Source organism: Corythoichthys intestinalis, chromosome 2 (assembly GCF_030265065.1).
Source record: "Corythoichthys intestinalis isolate RoL2023-P3 chromosome 2, ASM3026506v1, whole genome shotgun sequence".
NCBI lineage: Eukaryota > Metazoa > Chordata > Actinopteri > Syngnathiformes > Syngnathidae > Corythoichthys > Corythoichthys intestinalis.
Genome location: NC_080396.1, coordinates 34,714,064 through 34,734,404, shown reverse-complemented (window position 1 = coordinate 34,734,404; position 20,341 = coordinate 34,714,064). Strand labels below are relative to the sequence as shown.

Below are 20,341 nucleotides of genomic sequence, written 5' to 3'. Positions count from 1 at the left end.
AAAAAAAAATTAAATTAATTGTTTTTTCAATTTATTATACAAGATTCTTTCCGCTGGGATGCACATTATAAAGTGCTGTCGTTTCCTTCAACAGAAGTGGCATGCGCCAAATCATTCTTACCAATCAGAAGCAGCAATTCAGCTACAAATTTTTGTTTAAACTTGGAGGGATTCAACAATTCAGTCAGTGAAGCTAAGCTTTCTGAGCCTCCTCATCCATGTTTCACAGTAGGGACAATCTACATTTGCGTGACAAGAGCGGGTTTAACAAAGATGTACAAAAACTGCAGAAAATCAAACACGGACTTCCCGAGGCTTGGGGCGTTCGTCCGCCCGGGAAAACCCTCGATCAAACGAGGTGGATGCTGCCAATGCCGACTCAGAGGCCAGACTGACTGTGCAAAGAGCAAATCAAACTCACAGTCATGACATCATCACCCAGACAGCCGTGCACTTTCTCTGAAAGAGACACACAAGCGTATACACTTTGACATTTCCTTTTCAAAAGAGCCAGTGTGCGCTCTGCCTCCCACTGCCATCGGCACAATCAACGCTCCTTTGTAGACGAGCGGAGAAGAGGACGAGGGCACGGAGGGTGGGGGGGGCAGGAGAGGAGGTCTTTGGGGACAGACGCGGAGGCCGAGCGAGAGACGCCGACATTCTCGAATCTACTGGAAAATAGGAACGCAGAACAGCGAGCCAAAGCGAGAAAGGAAGACAAAGAGAGAATCGCAAGGGTGAAAACGAGGCGGCCAAGCGAGAACGGGTCGGCAGATCGAGAAATGAGGAGAGGAGACAGGGAGATGACAGTCTGACCGCACGCACGCACAGAGCTCTTCATCAGTTCCACTCTTCCAGCTTTGAATGACCCGTAGCGGTGACAGAGCCTCGAGAGTCACAGCGCGACTCGTCAGAAATTTCACCATCTAATCTGGTTTTCTTTCATCAAGCAAGGAGGCATCTCTCACTCATACAGGCACAGTATTGTCGTCACAAACAATACTTTATGTGACATTTTTGTTTGGCTGTGAGATTTTTCTAACGTCGAAGATGTTTTTTGGCTTACATATTTATTCATTGACAGCGTTGAACATCAAATCGTTGAATCGCTGTCAGACCCTCCCAATCACAATGAATTTGACGTCTATCATCCTCAATAGCAGCAATGAGTAGATTCATGAAATAACACTAAATCTGTTGGAACGGTAGGCAGTTTGGTGATACCTTTTCTTAGTTTCAGTGGTAATATGCCAGAGTTACTCTGCAGTCAATGTCAAACATTTGATTCTTAGAGCAACTCTGATTCGTCTGCCACCGTCAATGGCAACCAATGAGTTCAAGGTTTGCCAGATTCTTGCTTCCAGTGTAAGGCTCTCTTACCTGTTCTCCAAAGTGCACCATCCACAGTGGGCATCACCTGCTCCCAAGCAATCTTCGCATCTGCTCCACTGGTCACACTGAGCCACTTTGACCCTCAGCATCTGATCGAGCAAAACACATAAACCCTTATAAGATGGCAAAAGGGAATTTAAACGACTGGAGTACAAGCTTCGACATTAAGATGACAGATGAAGCAAATTGTCAGGCATAAGTCATGAATGCGCACATTGACTGACAGTCTGTCATGTAGCTCTAACCAAACACTACTATTAGAATATGTATAAAACCAGCATTGCTGCTTTTGTCCCAGCAAAATATTCACTGCATCTTAGTATGACAGATTTCATCACTATAATGTGCACGCGGGTCGTTTTGTGGCGACTCCTACCACACAATTTTTCAGGCAGTGACACTCATTTCATCTATTCTTGGGGCTACTGGGTTTTATTTACAATTCATCTAACAATGTTTGCCTTGAAAGGAAAATTGCAACAGACCTACAAAATGTCTAATTTGCATTCTCAAATGTTAAAATAAGAACAGGGCTGTGTAACATTATTTCTTAAAATAGTCCATAAACAACAAAAATATGGAAGAATACTGATGTTAGCATAACATGTATTTGCATTTAGACCCAGATGGTTCCCTTTAGGATTAAACATTGGCCATTAAGATACCAACTATCCTGCAAGGGCGCAGGTTTGCATAGGGACAGTAGGGACAAAACACTACCAACTTTTCAGGATCTCTAATTGTCCCCACTAACTTTTGAGCAAACTTATTTGCGTTATATAGGTCATAAAGATGGTCTTCCGATATGTTTTAATTGTTGTAATTGACCCCATCTTGATTAAGTGAATTATTTTCATTATGCTCAGACTTACATATACAGATCCCAACCAAACTTTTTAAAGAGACCCTGCCGTTAACTATTGATATTATCTTAAATATAATAAATACCTCATTAGTTACTGGCCACGTGCCGCAGTCCTTTAAATATGCAGTTATTAAACCGATTTTGAAAAAAACTTCTCTTGATCCTGATATTTTGGCCAATTATAGACCTATCTCTAATTTACCATTTCTCTCCAAAGTCCTTGAAAGAGTGGTGATTAAACAGCTCTGTCAGCACCTACAGGACAATAGTTTATTTGAACATTTCCAGTCTGGCTTTCGAGCTCATCATAGCACTGAAACTGCATTAGTCAAAGTAACTAATGACTTGTTACTAGCCGCTGACGTTGGATTAGTCTCGATCCTGGTTCTGTTGGACTTGAGTGCAGCCTTTGACACAATCGACCATAATATCTTATTGCAGAGATTAGAATGTGACATAGGCATTAGAGGAGCAGCCCTCTGCTGGTTTAAATCATATTTATTAATAGGTACCAGTTTGTCAATGTAAACCAGCAATCATCACCATACTCTAGAGTTAGTTATGGTGTGCCGCGAGGATCGGTCCTCGGGCCCATCTTGTTTACGCTGTATATGCTTCCTCTTGGTAATATCATCAGAAAACACAGCATTAACTTTCATTGTTACGCTGACGACACACAACTGTATTTATCAGTTAAACCTGAGCAGATCAGGCAACTGGACAAACTAAGCACCTGCGTCCGAGATATAAATACCTGGATGAGCACTAACTATCTTCTATTTAATCCTGAATAGACAGACGTCCTTATAATAATCCCGAAAAGTGTGAGAGACTCTTTAGCTGCCCAGATAGTCACTCTGGACAATGAAAGTGTAGCCTCCAGCACCACAGTCTATCCGTCCTGGGAGTGGATCTCTCCTGACTGTGGTACTCCCCAAGGTTTCTCATTTTTCTCCCGAAGACTCTGGAGTTTTTGGAGTTTTTCCTTGCCGACATGGAGGGTCTAAGGATGGGGGAAACCCAGGACTTGAATTTATTTATTCATCTTTGTTGCTTCATTTGCTGTTTCTGATTGTGTATCATATTGCCTCTGCAAAGCCCTTTGAGACAATGCTGTTGTGATCTAGGGCTATACAAATAAAATTGAATTGAATTGAATTGAATATACAGTGCCCTCTATAATTATTGGCACCCCTGAAAAAATGTGTTTTTTATCTTCTAATATATATATTTTTTAATTCAAATAAAATGGGACCTTAATGGAAAAAAAGAAAAATCCAACCTTCAATACAAGTGCATTCATTCAGTGGGGAAAAAATCTCACAAAAAGAAAAATTATTTGCCATCAAATAATGTGTGTCACAATTATTAGCACCCCTGGTGTTAATACTCTGTACAACCCCCTTTTGCCAACAAAACAAGGTCTGGGGACTGAGATGGCCATGGGAGGAGCTTGATTTTGTGTCTGGTGAACCATTTCTGTGTAGATTTGGCCATATGTTTATTGTCTTGCTGAAATACCCAGTGACGACCCATCTTCAGCTTTCGGGCAGAGGGCAACAGATTTTGATTTAGAATGTCCTGGTATTTCAAAGCATTCATGATGCCATGCACCCTAACAAGGTTCCCAGGGCCTTTGGAAGGGAAACACCCCACAGCATCACTGACCCACCCCCATACTTCACAGTGGGTATTTAGGGCCCGAGCACTAGGCGTGCGAAGGCCCTATTGTTTTGCAAAGGATTATTATTATTATTATTATTATTCTTTGGAGGCCTGAACATGCACGAAAAGTCACCAAAATTTGCACATACAGTGCCTTGCAAAAGTATTCGGCCCCCTTGAATCTTGCAACCTTTCGCCACATTTCAGGCTTCAAACATAAAGATATGAAATATAATTTTTTTGTCAAGAATCAACAACAAGTGGGACACAATCGTGAAGTGGAACAACATTTATTGGATAATTTAAACTTTTTTAACAAATAAAAAACTGAAAAGTGGGGCGTGCAATATTATTCGGCCCCTTTACTTTCAGTGCAGCAAACTCACTCCAGAAGTTCAGTGAGGATCTCTGAATGATCCAATGTTGTCCTAAATGACCGATGATGATAAATAGAATCCACCTGTGTGTAATCAAGTCTCCGTATAAATGCACCTGCTCTGTGATAGTCTCAGGGTTCTGTTTAAAGTGCAGAGAGCATTATGAAAATCAAGGAACACACCAGGCAGGTCCGAGATACTGTTGTGGAGAAGTTTAAAGCCGGATTTGGATACAAAAAGATTTCCCAAGCTTTAAACATCTCAAGGAGCACTGTGCAAGCCATCATATTGAAATGGAAGGAGCATCAGACCACTGCAAATCTACCAAGACCCGGCCGTCCTTCCAAACTTTCTTCTCAAACAAGGAGAAAACTGATCAGAGATGCAACCAAGAGGCCCATGATCACTCTGGATGAACTGCAGAGATCTACAGCTGAGGTGGGAGAGTCTGTCCATCGGACAACAATCGGTCATACACTGCACAAATCTGGCCTTTATGGAAGAGTGGCAAGAAGAAAGCCATTTCTCAAAGATATCCATAAAAAGTCTCGTTTAAAGTTTGCCACAAGCCACCTGGGAGACACACCAAACATGTGGAAGAAGGTGCTCTGGTCAGATGAAACCAAAATTGAACTTTTTGGCCACAATGCAAAACGATATGTTTGGCGTAAAAGCAACACAGCTCATCACCCTGAACACACCATCCCCACTGTCAAACATGGTGGTGGCAGCATCATGGTTTGGGCCTGCTTTTCTTCAGCAGGGACAGGGAAGATGGTTAAAATTGACGGGAAGATGGATGCAGCCAAATACAGGAACATTCTGGAAGAAAACCTCTTGGTATCTGCACAAGACCTGAGACTGGGACGGAGATTTATCTTCCAACAGGACAATGATCCAAAACATAAAGCCAAATCTACAACGGAATGGTTAAAAAATAAACGTATCCAGGTGTTAGAATGGCCAAGTCAAAGTCCAGACCTGAATCCAATCGAGAATCTGTGGAAAGAGCTGAAGACTGCTGTTCACAAACACTCTCCATCCAACCTCACTGAGCTCGAGCTGTTTTGCAAGGAAGAATGGGCAAGAATGTCAGTCTCTCGATGTGCAAAACTGATAGAAACATACCCAAGCGACTTGCAGCTGTAATTAGAGCAAAAGGTAGCGCTACAAAGTATTAACGCAAGGGGGCCGAATAATATTGCACGCCCCACTTTTCAGTTTTTTATTTGTTAAAAAAGTTTAAATTATCCAATAAATTTTGTTCCACTTCACGATTGTGTCCCACTTGTTGTTGATTCTTGACAAAAAATTAAAATTTTATATCTTTATGTTTGAAGCCTGAAATGTGGCGAAAGGTTGCAAGGTTCAAGGGGGCCGAATACTTTTGCAAGGCACTGTACGTGCAGATTCGCGTAAATTTTGATAATCTTGCATCGTTTTGAAAAAATTTCAAAAAATGGCTCAGTGGCGCCCCCTTGACCCTTAAAATTTTCAAAAAGGCCTCTCCTCTCAGGTTTTCAACGTAGAGCGATGAAATTTGGGGAGTAGATACCTTATGCCTAACTGTTCAAAAAAGCCTCTTGCACCCATATTCCAAATCCAACAGGAAATCGGGTATTTTGGATCGAATGTGAAATTTTATCGGTTCACAGTTGGAGTTTACGTTTGGAGGCTTGAACATGCACGAAAACTCACCAAAATTTGCACATACATGCAACTTTGCATAAATTTTGATAATCTACAAAAAAATTTAACAAAATGGCTCAGTGGCGCCCCCTTGAAATTTTCAAAAAGCCTCTCCTATTAGGTTTTTTCAACATAGAACAATGAAATTTAGTGAGTCGATACATTGTACAAAACTGCTCCAAAAAGTCTCTTGCACCCATATTCCAAACCCAACAGGAAGCCGGAAATTTTGGGTCAAATGCGAAATTTTATCGATTTACATTTGAGACCTTATCGCTGAAGGATAAAGTTGGATCGTCTTCAAAATTAGTCAGACTATTCAGGAGACATATGAGATCTTAAGTTTTCAAAATGGTGTGTTTTCATTCAAGGGTCTGGCCTGGGCGTGGTCCCAAAGTCGGCCATTTTTAGGCAAAATACCAAATTCAGAAAATGATTAAAAACTCCGTGATCCAATGTTCAATCGTTTTCATTTCTATCATGTTTATGAGATATCCCAGCCTGAACATGACTGCATTGAAATATTACCCATTAGGCCTGGCGCCCCTAGTGGAAACAGGAAATGGCCTTCTTTACGAGACAGGCTCCTCCTCCAAGGGAAAAAAATCTATTGACCTCAAACCTGTTTCAGGGGAGCCTCAAGACATGTGTTCAGGTGCCTGATGAAAAATACTGAGGTTTCGTTGAAGCGGAGAGGTTCAAACTGGAAGTGAAAATGACCGTCAACAATTTGTCTCGCCAAAAACTTTGAACAGTCATAACTCGGCAGATATGCAACATATCTGCGCCAAACTTTCCGTGTTTGTTGAGAGTCATACCCTGAAGGTTCTTGTAGGGGTCATTTGCATCAACTCTACAGTGCCAACTAGTGGCGACAGAAAGAAGTTTTAAAAAAGGCCTTTCCTATTGGGTTTTTTCAACATAGAGCAAGGAAATTAGGGGAGTAGATACCTTATGCAAAACTGCTCCAAAAAGTCTCTTGCACCCATATTCCAAATCCAACAGGAAATCGGGTATTTTGGATCGAATGTGAAATTTTCATGGGTTCACAGTAAGAGTTTACATTTGGAGGCTTGAATATGCATAAAAACTCACCAAAATTTGCACATACATGCGGCTTTGGATAACGTTCGATAATCTTGCAATGTTACAAAAAATGTAACAAAATGGCTAACTGGCGCCCCCTTGAATTTTTCAAAAAGGCCTCTCCATTTAGGTTTTTTTAACATAAAGTGATGAAATTCGGAGAGTCAAAACCTTGTGCAAAACTGCTCCAAAAAGTCTCTTGCACACACATTCCAAATCCTACAGAAAATCGGGTATTTTGGATTGAATGTGAAATTTTTATCGATTTACAGTGTGCACATTTGAGACCTTGGCACGGAGGGAATTAGTTTGATCATCTTCAAAATTGGCGAGACTGTTCAGGATACATATGAAATCTTAATTTATCAAAATGGTGTGTTTTTATTCACGGGCCTGACCTAGGCGAGGTGCCAAAGTCGTCCATTTTTTTGGCTAAACGCCAAATTCGGATAATGACTGATAACTCCCTCATACAACATTCAATCTCTTTTAAATCTGGCATGTGTGTGAGGTATCCCAGCCTGAACAGGACTGGATTGAAATATTACCAATTGTGCCTGCCGCCTCCTAGTGGGAACAGGAAATGCCCTTTTTTACGGGACACACTCCTCCTCTAAGGGAAAAAAAAAATCAATCAACCTCAAACCTGCGTAAGGGAAGCCTTAAGACGTGTTGAGACGGCTGATGAAAATTATTGAGGTTTGGGTAAAGCAGAAGGGTCTAAAACAGGGGTGGGCAAACCGGTCCTCGAGGGCCGCAGTGGGTCCTGGTCTTTGTTCCAACTGACCCAGCACAGATAGTATAACCAATGGGGTTTCAGCAGAAATGAGAAGCACCTGACTACAATCGACTGATTGCATTTGTAAAACAGCAGATTGGTGAAAATGTGTCCTCTTAATGGGTTGCAACAAAAACCCGCACCCACTGCGGCCCTTTGTGGAATAGTTTGCCCACCCCTGGTCTAAAAGGAAAGTGATGACTGTCATCATTTTCTCTCTCCACATATTTTGAACTGTCATTACTTGGGAGAAGTTGAGGGGGGCTGTCTGCCACCACCCCGACCTGCATGCCGTCCGAGTTTGCATGGCGTCCGAGTTGCGCCAAACTGCGAGGGCCCGTTCAGTCCTGCTTGCAGGCCTAGTTGTATTTTGTATTTTATTAGGATAGGAGTTCTATTTCACCCAGACTTATCATTTAAAGCTCATATTAAACAAACCTGCAGAACAGCCTTTTTTCACCTGCGCAACATAGCCAAAATTAGAAATATTTTGTCTAAAAACAATGAAGAAAAATTAAGTCACGCGTTCGTTACATCTAGATTGCATTACTGTAACTCCTTACTTGCAGCTTGTTCTAAAAGTTCTCTAAAGGTCTTCAGCTAGTCCAGAACGCAGCAGCAAGACTTTTAACATTAATGGTTTGAGCCCATCTTATCTCACCGATGCTCGGGGTCCATACCGCCCCAACAGAACACTCCGTTTTCAGAATGCAGGTCTACTGGTAGTTCCCAGGGTCACTAAAAGTACAGTAGGAGCTAGAGCCTTTAGCTACCAAGCTCCGGTCTTATGGAACCAGCTTCCAGCTAGTATTAAAGAAGCCGACACAGTCTGTACATTTAAGATTAGACTAAAAATGTTCCTATTTCACAAAGCTTATGGTCAGGCTAGTTGAAATCGGACTAGACTCATAGTTCAGTCAAAGCTGCACTCGAAGCTATAACGCTGGGGGAAGTTCAGCCAGAGTTCTATCCCCTTTTCCTCACTCACTCTACTTACCACTTGTCTTACTTTATTGCTCTTTTCTAATTCTAATATCTAGTTGACTAGTCTCTTCATCACTAGTCACCCGGGGTCCCCTTTCCCCCCTTCCTCTCTGGGGAGGGGCTATTTTTCAGCCGCAGCCTCCTGACTATCCTGACCCCTGGCTGGATGGACGTCCTCGGTGCCCCCCGTCTCATCTGGCTAGAAGGACCTCATCTTGTTTCTACATTTCATTGCATCTCTACAAATTGGACCTCCTACGGCTAATACCCACCATCAGTCCTGGTGCATCTATGGCCTCTCGTTTGGGAGTGGATCTTTCCTGATGGTGGTTCTCCCCAAGGTTTCTCATTTTTCCCAAAGGGTTTTTGGAGTTTTTCTTTGCCGACACGGAGGGTCTAAGGATGGGGGTTGCCAAGGACTTGAACTTTATTGATTTATCAACAGTTTCTGACTGTGTATCATATTCCCTCTGCAAAGTCCTATGAGACAACCTTGTTGTGACATAGGGCTATACAAATAAAATTGAATAGAACTGAAGTGTCCTGCTGTGTGTGTTTTTTACTGTCAACATTAAATTAACTGTGAGAAATGTAGTGAACTGAGGCTTACCCCCTTCTCCCCAATTTTATTTTTTATGTAATTTATGTGGTCTTAAAGCAGCCCACAGGAGCTTTCATATTTTTTGTTGGGTTTGGTTGTGTTAGTGGACGAAAGCAATTGTTTTTTACCTGAAGGAAGCTCCATTTTTATTTATTTTTGTTTGTTGAGATTTTTTTTTTTCAGTCATATTTAATTTCTTTATTTAGACAATGTTGAGTGGTCTTCTTTTTTTTATTCCTGGATAGTTAAGAGATGATTAACAAGCTTGTATTTATCGTGTATGTTAAAATAATTTAAGTTATGTGCAAATAATGCAATTTAAATTTGCTCATAAAATCCAGACATTAATTCTGGAAATGTTCAAAATATTTCTTAAGTAGTTTTTTTTTTTTTTTTTTTTTTTTTTTAAACAGAGGTTTGAATTGAACGGTATAGGCTGATCCAATACACATAAAAGTTAGTATAAGTCAATACAGATTTATTTTGCATTGAACATTATGACTGTCCCGTCCCCAGCAAAAAGTGTACATTCAGGTTATGCCATATCGTCCCTACCAATGTTAAAACCAAATCTACGCCCTTGCTATCATGTATGATGGTTTGTAAGTTTTTTGTATAGGTTTTTTGTTGTTTTTAAATGCAGGTCATAGATGTGAAATACTTAATTAGCTTTTTTAAAAAAGTTTGTGGTGATACTAAACAAAGCAAACTGAATGCATCAGGATTGATGCGGATGGGTTGTCTTTACAAATATACGAATAGAACTTTTCAACTCTGAAAATGTTGTATCATTTATAGAAATAAGCACCATATTGTAGAAAATAGATAATACAAGCTACATTTGGATCTATTCTAGACTATGTCATATGTCATATACGTACTGTATATGCATAGTTCTCCTTTTACAGTAAAATGATTCAATCCAGATTATCATGCTGATGTTGATTTATAGTTGGGGATGTTTTTATTATCCGCCACTTGTCAAGTTGATAACATGTTTACTGGACCTCCTAAAAAAGGGCAAGACCGCTAACTGTTATAAGAGATTTTTCTTCCTTATCGACCTTGATACACATTTCGATGGGGTTTTTTGTTGGTAATGGGGCATGCAGTGGTTGTCTTACATGGTGGGAGGTCATGACATAAAGATAGGTCCTGTCGTTGGGGTCAAAGGTCATGACGTGGTGGACAGGTTCGCCGGCCGGCAGCTTCAGGGTCATCTGACCGACCGACGTCATGTTTGGCGTTAGGGTCACCTGCAAAGAAGGTGGGTTGACAAACAAACAAAGAAATTAACGAGACTAAGACAAAACAAGACCGTGACTAGGCCAAGAATATAACAATCTATTCAAGGAAGAGCCAAAATATTACATGTAAAATAAATAAATAAAAATTTGGAAAGACAAATATAAATGTGGCTTTAAACCCCCCCCAAAACAAACTTTAATACAAGACAAAATTTGATGCTAGAGCTCCTTATAGTTACCTTTCATTTACCCTCGTTTTAAGGTTGCAGTAATTACAAGGTTGTTGGGGGTTTTGAAACAATTTAATTAAAGGCATTTGTTGTTTTACCATACGTGTCTACTTATATCTAGGCATGTGCCAGTATGAGATTTTAATGGTATGATAACCTTAAGCTAAAATATCACTGTATTGCAATTACACCTCTAAAATGTGTTACTTTGAGATATCTGGGTTAAAAAAGGATTTTTATTTTTCAAAACATATGAGAAAACTGGAACATAAATTTAATGTTAAGTTAAAAAAAACAACAACAAAAAAAAACCAGAAAATAACTGAAATATTCTAAATAAAATAAATGCAGAGGTGAGCCTAAACCCACAGCCCCAGCTCAACATTGTTACCATCAGAACAAAAATAACTGAATTATTTTCGATAAAAGGCGCATGTGTATGACTCGTGTCATGTTTACATTATACACTTTCTCAACACAGAGTTGCCAGTGAGGCAAAAAAATTTGTTATACCACCGCTGGACAGACTAAACACGCTGGAGTTAACTATCCTAGCTGGTTGGAAACGTTCATGATAGTGTTTAGTAACCTTTAATTTTGTATACCGTATTTTTCGGACTATAATTCGCAGTTTTTTTTCATAGTTTGGTTGGCGGTGCGACTTATACTCTGGAGCGACTTATGTGTGAAATTATTAACAAATTATTATATCATTTCACATGTTATTTTGGTGTTTTGGAGTGACACTGATGGTTTGGTAAACTTATTTGCATGTTCTTTATGCTAAAGTTATCTGAATAACTCTTAATAGCTATGTTATGTTAACATACCGGCCACGTTCGCATTACGTTGTTCATGTATCATGTAACATTATCATACTGTACACTTATTCAGCATGTTGTTCTGTTTTGTATCTTTATTTTAAATTGCCTTTCAACATGACATATCTGTTCTATGTGTTGGATTTTGTCAATTAAATTTCCCCCAAAAATGCGACTTATGGTCCGGTGCGACTTATATGGTTTTTTTTTACCTCTTCATTGCGCATTTTGGGCTAGTGTGACTTATAGTCTGGAAAAATTGGTAAATGCGAAATAATTTTGGAGGTATTGCCTCCTTGGTGGCAACCCTCCGCAAACATGTTTTACATGTCCTCCTCTAAGACGCGGCCGTCTAACTTTTCTGTAGCCGAAGTATTTCCATACCAGCGATTTCGTTTTCTTCGATGGGGGAAAAAAAGTTTAGGAGTTTCACCCCCTCCAGCCATCGTGTAGAATAGCTGACTCACTGACACTGTGCAAAAACCGGTGGAGGAGGAATGAGCCTTTCAGTTCAAAGCGAAGGATTTCTCCCTGCATTTTTGCCACATAAAAAACAGCTAATACCGTAGGGACAGTATGACAGAAACATTTTTGCGGTTTTGAAACCGTGATGTTTTCATGTCATGATAGATGAAACCGGTAATCGACACGTCTACTTATATCACAAGCTGAATAACAGAAACAGAATAAGAGCATTCTTCATTTGCCAAGCATGTTAGAAACACACATGGAATTCATTTTTCAGTTTCAACCTGCCAAAGAGATGCTGAAAATACTGACATCATGACACGTACAGGCAAAAACAAAAGAGTGGAAGAAGGAGACAAAAAACAACAACAACTTCTAAAGTATGCTTCTACGGGGAAACACATTGTGTGGTTTGGGAAAACACCTCAACACATAAAGCAACAGAATAAAACATTACAACAAAACTCAAACAGCCGCACATGTGGGAAAGTGGTTATGGTGGGGACGGCAGCACAGACAAACTTGACTTTATATTTGTGTGTCTCAGTGTCCTACGCTAAAACGGCCATCCATTGTCACTGTGCAGGAAAGAACCAAGAGAATAATCGTCCACTTTTGAAAAACAAACAAATAAATAGAATTGAGAGTCTAGGACTGAGATTAGTCTAAGACTTTGAAACTGCCCAATTGTCCCAACACTTTCTGCCATCTGGAAGTACCTACCACCTCTTGTTTACAAATATGGAAAGAAAAGTAGCAACAATATTTTCCAAGATGCATTTGATGAAGAAAAGTCAAGAACGGCCAAGAAAACAGATGTTTGCAGTGGGCCGCACGCCACACATGAAGGACAAACGCCGCTCGATGTTTTAGTGGCAGCTCTGCTGCTGCGCTTTAATCAAAGTCTGCAAGGAGCCGCTCAAAAGCCTACACTTCATTTAGGAAAGCAAATATTTGACTAGGAGGCCTCTCCGCGTTTTGCTCAAACAGACAAGATGTCCCTCCATTTTTCTTTTAAAAAAATGAATGTATGAATACGAGAACAAAGGCAAGCAATGACGGTAATGTTCCTATTGTTGATTTAGGAATATTTCAGCATGCGTACGCTATATTTATGGGGTGCATAATCTTGTTCCACACCACTCATTTGTCTTCACGTTGGCCTTCCACACAAACTGGGCGACGTGCTCTGTCACGCACACACATATGCACCCCCCCCTTCACGTACACACATAATGCCGCAGAGGAAAACAAAGTGTGCTGAGCGAGACTTCCTGTCACGCAGGCAGCAAAAGCTCTCGTTTCTGCAATTTGCCGGGTCTTCCTCGAGACAGGAGATGGGCGTCCTAATGAACCAGAAAACTGAATGACAAGCACGGCTGTGTCACTTCCTCTCCTTCCCTCAGCCCCAAACGCACAAACGCATTAACATCCACAGACACAACGCAGTTCATGTAAAAACTGGTGGATGGAAGCTTAACCGGGGAAGAGAGGCTTTATCTCAGCTTTCAAATGTTTCTCTGTGTATGTTTTTGTGTTTTGTGTGTGCTCTGTTTGAGCTGCACACATGATGATGCGTCTCTTAGAGTTCAGGTCACCTGTGTCTCCAGCAAACATCTCAGCAAGTAAACAGATGCAAAGTGACAGTGAGCGATGACAAAGAATGACAGATGGGAGATCAGTTCCATTGTGGTCACAATCAAGGCCTAACGAGCACACAAAACGCTCTTCTGCAGCCCTGAAACCATTGCAGCTGCTTTCTCAATAGTAGCCTAAGCAAACACATACGGACTGCATGATGATAAATATGGGGAAGTTTAAGTTATTAGTCACTATGTTGTGGCAAAAATGTTCCCAGTAAATCACTAGTTCTTCTAGTCCGCTGAATGTTCTTAGAAGCAGACTACACTAGACTAGACACTAAAAAGTGTACCAGTACATTGAGTGTAACTCTCTGAGTGCCAATCATGTAAGAAGAAGAGGAAGTCATGGGTTCCAAAAGTTGAGTGCCAATTATTGACTTTCGTCACGATGCGTTTTTACAGGGATGGTTAGGAGAAAGTCTTGGGCAGTTCTGCTGTGATTTATAAAGACTTTTTGGAATTATATGGACAAAAAGCAAGGGTGACTACCACTTAAATCAACGGCAGTGTAATAAATTTGTTATTGTAAAATAAATTAGTTATTTAACATGACCCTGGTATGAAACAGCGAGACGTTAAATACTGATCCAAACACAGACGAGGAAGTTAGTAGTATTTATTGTTACAAAACGAGAACTAAGGGAGCAAGCCAGAACACGCGAGAAAAATACAAACAAAAATGCCACGAACCGAGTCCACAAGAGGACCAAGGGGAAGGCGACAATGACCAGAACAGGCAAAAACAAATAATAACAAAGTCCAACAAAAATACCAGCACAACAACAATGTGATAAAAAAAAAGAATGCAACCGTAAAGTAGGTAGGAGATGTTGAGATGACGCACACAGCGGTAAGCAAGCAATTAGGCAACTAGTAGTCCGACACTTGCAGAAGGTGATAAGCGTCCTTAAAAACTGAGCGTTCCTAATGCGCCACAGGTGTGTCGCATGGCCCCGCCCATCCAGCTCAATCAGGTGCTGAATGAAAAAAAGGAACTGTTTTTACACAAAGTATCTGCGATGAATCAGTAATGAATAACTATCACAGTCAATGGCAGCCAATGAGTAAAGATAGTAAAGTACAGAAAAATATGACCGTGTTATGCAAATGGAAGCAAATGGTATATTTTGGGTGAAATCAGCATGAATCACTGGTAGAAGACAGAGGCAAATAGAAAGAAAAAATGGCAAGCACTGTAAATTTAACTGTTAGATGAACTACCAAATGCAGTGGGGCAAATAAGTATTTAGTCAACCACTAATTGTGCAAGTTCTCCCATTTGAAAATATTAGAGAGGCCTATAATTGTCAACGTGGGTAAACCTCAACTGTGAGAGACTGAATGTGGGAAAAAAAAAAAAGAAAATCACATTGTCTGATTTTTAAAGAATTTATTTGCAAATCATGGTGGAAAAAAAGTATTCGGTCAATACCAAAGGTTCATCTCGATACTTTGTTATGTACCCTTTGTTGGCAATAACGGAGGCCAAACGTTTTCTGTAACTCTTCACAAGCTTTTCACACACTGTTGCTGGTATTGTGGCCCATTCCTCCATGCAGATCTCCTCTAGAGCAGTGATGTTTTGGGGCTGTCGTTTGGCAACACGGACTTTCAACTCCCTCCACAGATTTTCTATGGGGTTGAGATCTGGAGACTGGCTAGGCCACTCCAGGACCTTGAAATGCTTCTTATGAAGCCACTACTTTGTTGCCCTGGCTGATCTCGTCTGATCTGACCATAACACATTCTCCCAGTCCTCTTCTGGATCATCCAAATGCTCACTAGCGAACTGCAGACGGGCCTGGACGTGTACTTTCTTCAGCAGGGGGACACCTCTGGCAGGGCAGGATTTGAGTCCCTGGCGGTGCATTGTGTTACTGATAGTAGCCTTTGTTACTGTGGTCCCAGGTCTCTGTAGGTCATTCACTAGGTCCCCCCGTGTGGTTCTGGGATTTCTGCTCACCGTTCTTGTTATCATTTTGATGCCATGGTGTGAGATCTTGCATGGAGCCCCAGATTGAGGGACATTATCAGTGGTCTTCTATGTCTTCCATTTTCTAATAATTGATTGATTGTTGATCAGTTGATTTCTTTACACCAAGCGTTTTACATTTGCAGATTCAGTCTTTCCAGCCTGGTGCAGGTCTACAATTTTGTCTCTGGTATCCTTCGACAGCTCTTTGGTCTTGGCCATAGTGGAGTTTGGAGTGTGACTGACTGAGGTTGTGGACATGTGTCTTTTATACCGATAATGAGTTAAAACAGGTGCCATTAATACATGTAACGAGTGGAGCCTCGTTAGACCTCATTAGAAGTTAGACCTCTTTGACAGCTAGAAATCTTGCTTGTTTGTCGGTGACCAAATAGTTATTTCCACTCTAATTTGGAAATAAAATCTTTAAAAATCAAACAATGTGATTTTGTGTTTTTTTTTTCCCACACTGTGTCTCCCATGGTTGAGATTTGCCTATGTTGACAATTACAGGCCTCTCTAATCTTTTTAAGTAGGAGAACTTGCACAATTGGTGGTTGACTAAATACTTATTTGGCCCACTGTATGCACAAAATACACAAATACCAAACTATCAAATATGACTAAGATCATATTGATACAGGTGTAGGAGCGATTACGTGACAGCTATGACAAGTGCCTTGGAGAAAAGCTGTTGTGGTGTTATCGGACTGATGAAGGCTCACGCAGCATGTAATCACAAGCGCCATCTATTTAGTGAACTTGACTAGGATTTCTCTGATGAGCGATTTTCTTGGCAAAAGAGAACATTTTAAAGTGTAACAAAAAGTCAACCATAATCCTCTCAATTGGCTGGCACTCATTAGGCTGTTTTTTTTTTTTTTTTACCTGAAAATGACTGCCACTGAAAGCATTAAACTGGAGATCAAGAAAATGGAATAAAGTTTTCCACAAAAATTACTCCATTTGCTTCTTCCGGCATCAAAGTTGTCCAATAAAAGTGAAAATGAGTAGGCCGATTTCATGCTTGTGTTTATACCGACATCATAAATTACCCTGAAAGAGTATAATGATTCCATTGAAAATAAACTAAGCTTGTTTGTAAAAATCATTAATAGGGTGGTCACCATTAAGCTGCATGTGTGTGATTTTGTTTCCATGCATGTGCTTCGTGTGAGCTAAAAGCAGAGCAAAGTGGGAGTCAGCTGTGCTGTGAGAGAGGACTTCATTCATTTCCCCTAAATGCTCTTAATTCCAAATGAGTCTCTCTCAAAACACAGTCAAAGAGCCGTCCTAACTCAATCGGAGCCGCCGTCGGTTCCCCCGTGTTCGGTCGGAGCCAAACTCGCACACTCGCAATTACATTACACACGCTAACAGCACGCTAACAGCACCATTAAGCGCTACCGCTGCTACACTGTCCTCGGGGCACGCCAGACACGAGTACACTCGCTCGCAAACAAGGATAGACAACTAAAGTAGTGAGGCACGCCCCTTCAATTAGGTAATCAGAAGTCAAGCTTCAGCAGGGGTCAGCGACCTTAGTGAAAGCGACTTGTTAGTTACTGTTAAACACGAAGGACGACTAGTTTTATACACGCTTCTAAAATATAAAATAGACTCATATTACATTATCAACTGTGATTTAAAAATATAGTAGTTCAATATGCAATACTTCAAAATGATTCCTTCAAAAGCCTTCCTGGGAAATCACAATGTCCTATCATTGCGGAGCTATTTTCAGAACAGACCCGCAGGCCACTTAACCTGTCATGCTTTAGAAATTTCATATTAATATTTCAACTTCTGGTGTCAATTAAACCATTGAGTTGATGAATTAATTACTGTAGATTAGGGGTGGGCAAACCGGTCCTCGAGGGCCGCAGTGGGTCCTGGTCTTTGTTTCAACTGGCCCAGTACAGATAGTTTAACTCAGTGTTTTTCAACCTTTTTTGACTCACGGCACGTTTTTACATTGGAAAAAATCTCGCGGCACACCACAAACCAAAAAAATTCCAAAATCATTTTCTGTACAGTATATTCAATTTTAAAATAATTTCTCAGTATGTATACTTACTCAGTGTGAAACTTGAGCCTGTTTAGATGAACACAAAGTTGATATCTTTATTCTTCAACAGCTCTCAGTCTTTGTTTTTATTTATTTATTTATTTATTTTTTTATTTATTTTTATAGCAGTTAGGCTTGAAAAAGCTCAGAATTATCAGACGGGGACTTGAGCAATGTCTTTAACCACATCAGGGCCGAGCATCTCGCAGACAATGGCTTTGTAGGCAGGTAGTATTAATGTCTCTGTCATGGTGTCGGACCTTTTGGATTTAGCATCAAGGTAACTGGCTTTGAGGACTTTTTCATTTTCCTTCGTAGTTTTTATGTTACAAAAAAAAAGTTGCCTGTTTCTCTGTTTTCACGAAGGCAAACAAAATAGTCCATCGACTTGTTTTGAAGCGACGGGTGTTTCGTTTGGAGATGACGTTTAAACTTGCTTGGCACCATTGCGCTGTGCTGCTCGTGTCGTGTTCAAGAACTGCTCGGATTTTTAGCCATTAGCCACCTTGCTGTTCTCAACAATGTGTTGTAATCAGAGGTTGCGCTAGACATTTTCGTTGTCTGTCATTTTGACTGACAGGGTCATAAAAATCCGGTCATAGTCTATTTTTACCCGACATTTAAATTTTTAAAATGATAATGTTGACATATTCAATAGTATTTAGTTTTCATTCATTTTTAATTAATATTGTAACGCTTGCTTGGCGGCGAAAAATTAGACACGGAAGTCGTGGTATTTTTCTCCCTTTTTACTCTGCTTACCGCCAACAACTCCGCCCCCAAAGAAAAGGAGGCAACGATATAGACCCCAATCACCAACGTCACAGAATGATCTTAATTGTGGTTGTCAGCCCAAAATCTTCTAAATATATATTAAATGCATCTTACCAGATATAAAAAGACTACTACATAGTCTGTGGTGATCGTTTGGTGCCCAGATTTCTTGTCGAGTTACAGCAGTCCATCTCGCTCTCATCTTCGGGTCTCTCAGAATACGGTAGAACTTCAAGTCTCTCCGTCTATCTTCTCTGTTACAGCAACCAACCGCCACACACGCCTTCACCATTTTGATTATTAATATTAATGAGCAGAAAAACACGCCGTAATAGGAGGCATGTACGTAGCGGTAATGTGTAAACATGACGAGCTGACACACAATATGGCGGCTCCGGTCAGGGGGGCGGAGTTGTGACGTCATGTGATTGGGGTCTATACACAGGCGGCAATCTTGTCCATCAATTGGATGACGCGCTGGCACACCGGGTGCACCAATAAGAACCTCGCGTTGATGTGTCAATCACGGTGCCGCCGCCAGACCCCGGTGACGCTACAATATTCTGACAGAATAGCCAACGACGTCATGCATTAAGAGAGACAATAGCTAATTAATATGCTAACTTGCCACCCTGTGGTCTGGGGTGTGAATTGCAACCTGTCAAAATGACGGACAGACTTCAGTTTTTTCCGTCACCGTTTTAAAAAACCGGTAAACGACGGAAAATTTCCGGTTAACGCGACCCCTGGTTGTAATATAACACAGGGGGAGGATTGATGGTCGTCACATATGGATAAAATAGAAAGGACACTATCGAGTACATCGACACATGACGAGTCTAACCAAATAATGTGCAGTAGACGTGTTGGGGTCCACATTGTCGCGGACAGCAAGGTCGTTGATGGCTAGATATCTGACCAGTTTTTGAACGCGACACGAGCAAACATTGCTCATCTACATCTGACTGAGAACTTTCTACCTACTCCTTCCTTCCTTCCTACTGCAACTCCGCCCGACGATGTAAAAAAATATTGAAATAGCCCCGAATGGTGAAATAGAAAAGAGAGGAGTCGGTGATGAGATTCCCACTTTATTGAGCCAACAATGGGAAATAATAAACAAAATAACAGCGGCATCCGCAACATGCGACCGCGAACTTGCTCACGCCATTCTCCCTCCCTCCTTGCTTGCTTCCTGCTACGTCACCACTCTGCTGTCTGATGCCCCCTTCAAGGGCTCGCTCAGTTACGGACATTACAATATATACTGTATATATAAATGCGACATGAGATCATTTCTCGCGGCACACCTGACGATCTCTCACGGCACACTAGTGTGCCACGGCACACCGGTTGAAAAACACTGGTTTAACCAATGCGGTTTTAGCAGAAATGCGAAGCACCTGACTGCAATCGACTGATTGCACTTGTAAAACAGCAGATTGGTGAAAAGGTGTCCTTTTAATGGGTTGCAACAAAAACCCGCACCCACTGCGGCCCTCTGTGGAATAGTTTGCCCACCCCTGCTGTAGATCATATTTATTGTGTGCATTTTTTAAAATGACATTCATCTAATTTTCATTTTCTAACTATAAGAAAGCTTGCACTATGATAGATTGATAGAGTTATGGCTCAGAAAAGTTTTACTGTTTTTCGGTGTGTTTAGCACTTATGGCCTGAA

General features: G+C 40.9%; 1 protein-coding gene across 1 annotated transcript in view; it reads right to left on the bottom strand.

The window, feature by feature from the left end:
* The window catches only part of plxnd1 (plexin D1), a 163,251-nt gene that overhangs the window by 125,931 nt on the left and 16,979 nt on the right, over nucleotides 1-20,341 (bottom strand). Inside the window, exons 3-4 of the mRNA XM_057817204.1 lie at nucleotides 10,562-10,693; nucleotides 1,381-1,481 (exon numbers count right to left, since the gene is read on the bottom strand). Of these exons, the coding sequence (XP_057673187.1) occupies nucleotides 1,381-1,481; nucleotides 10,562-10,693 (233 nt within the window). The remainder of the gene's footprint in view (nucleotides 1-1,380; nucleotides 1,482-10,561; nucleotides 10,694-20,341) is intronic.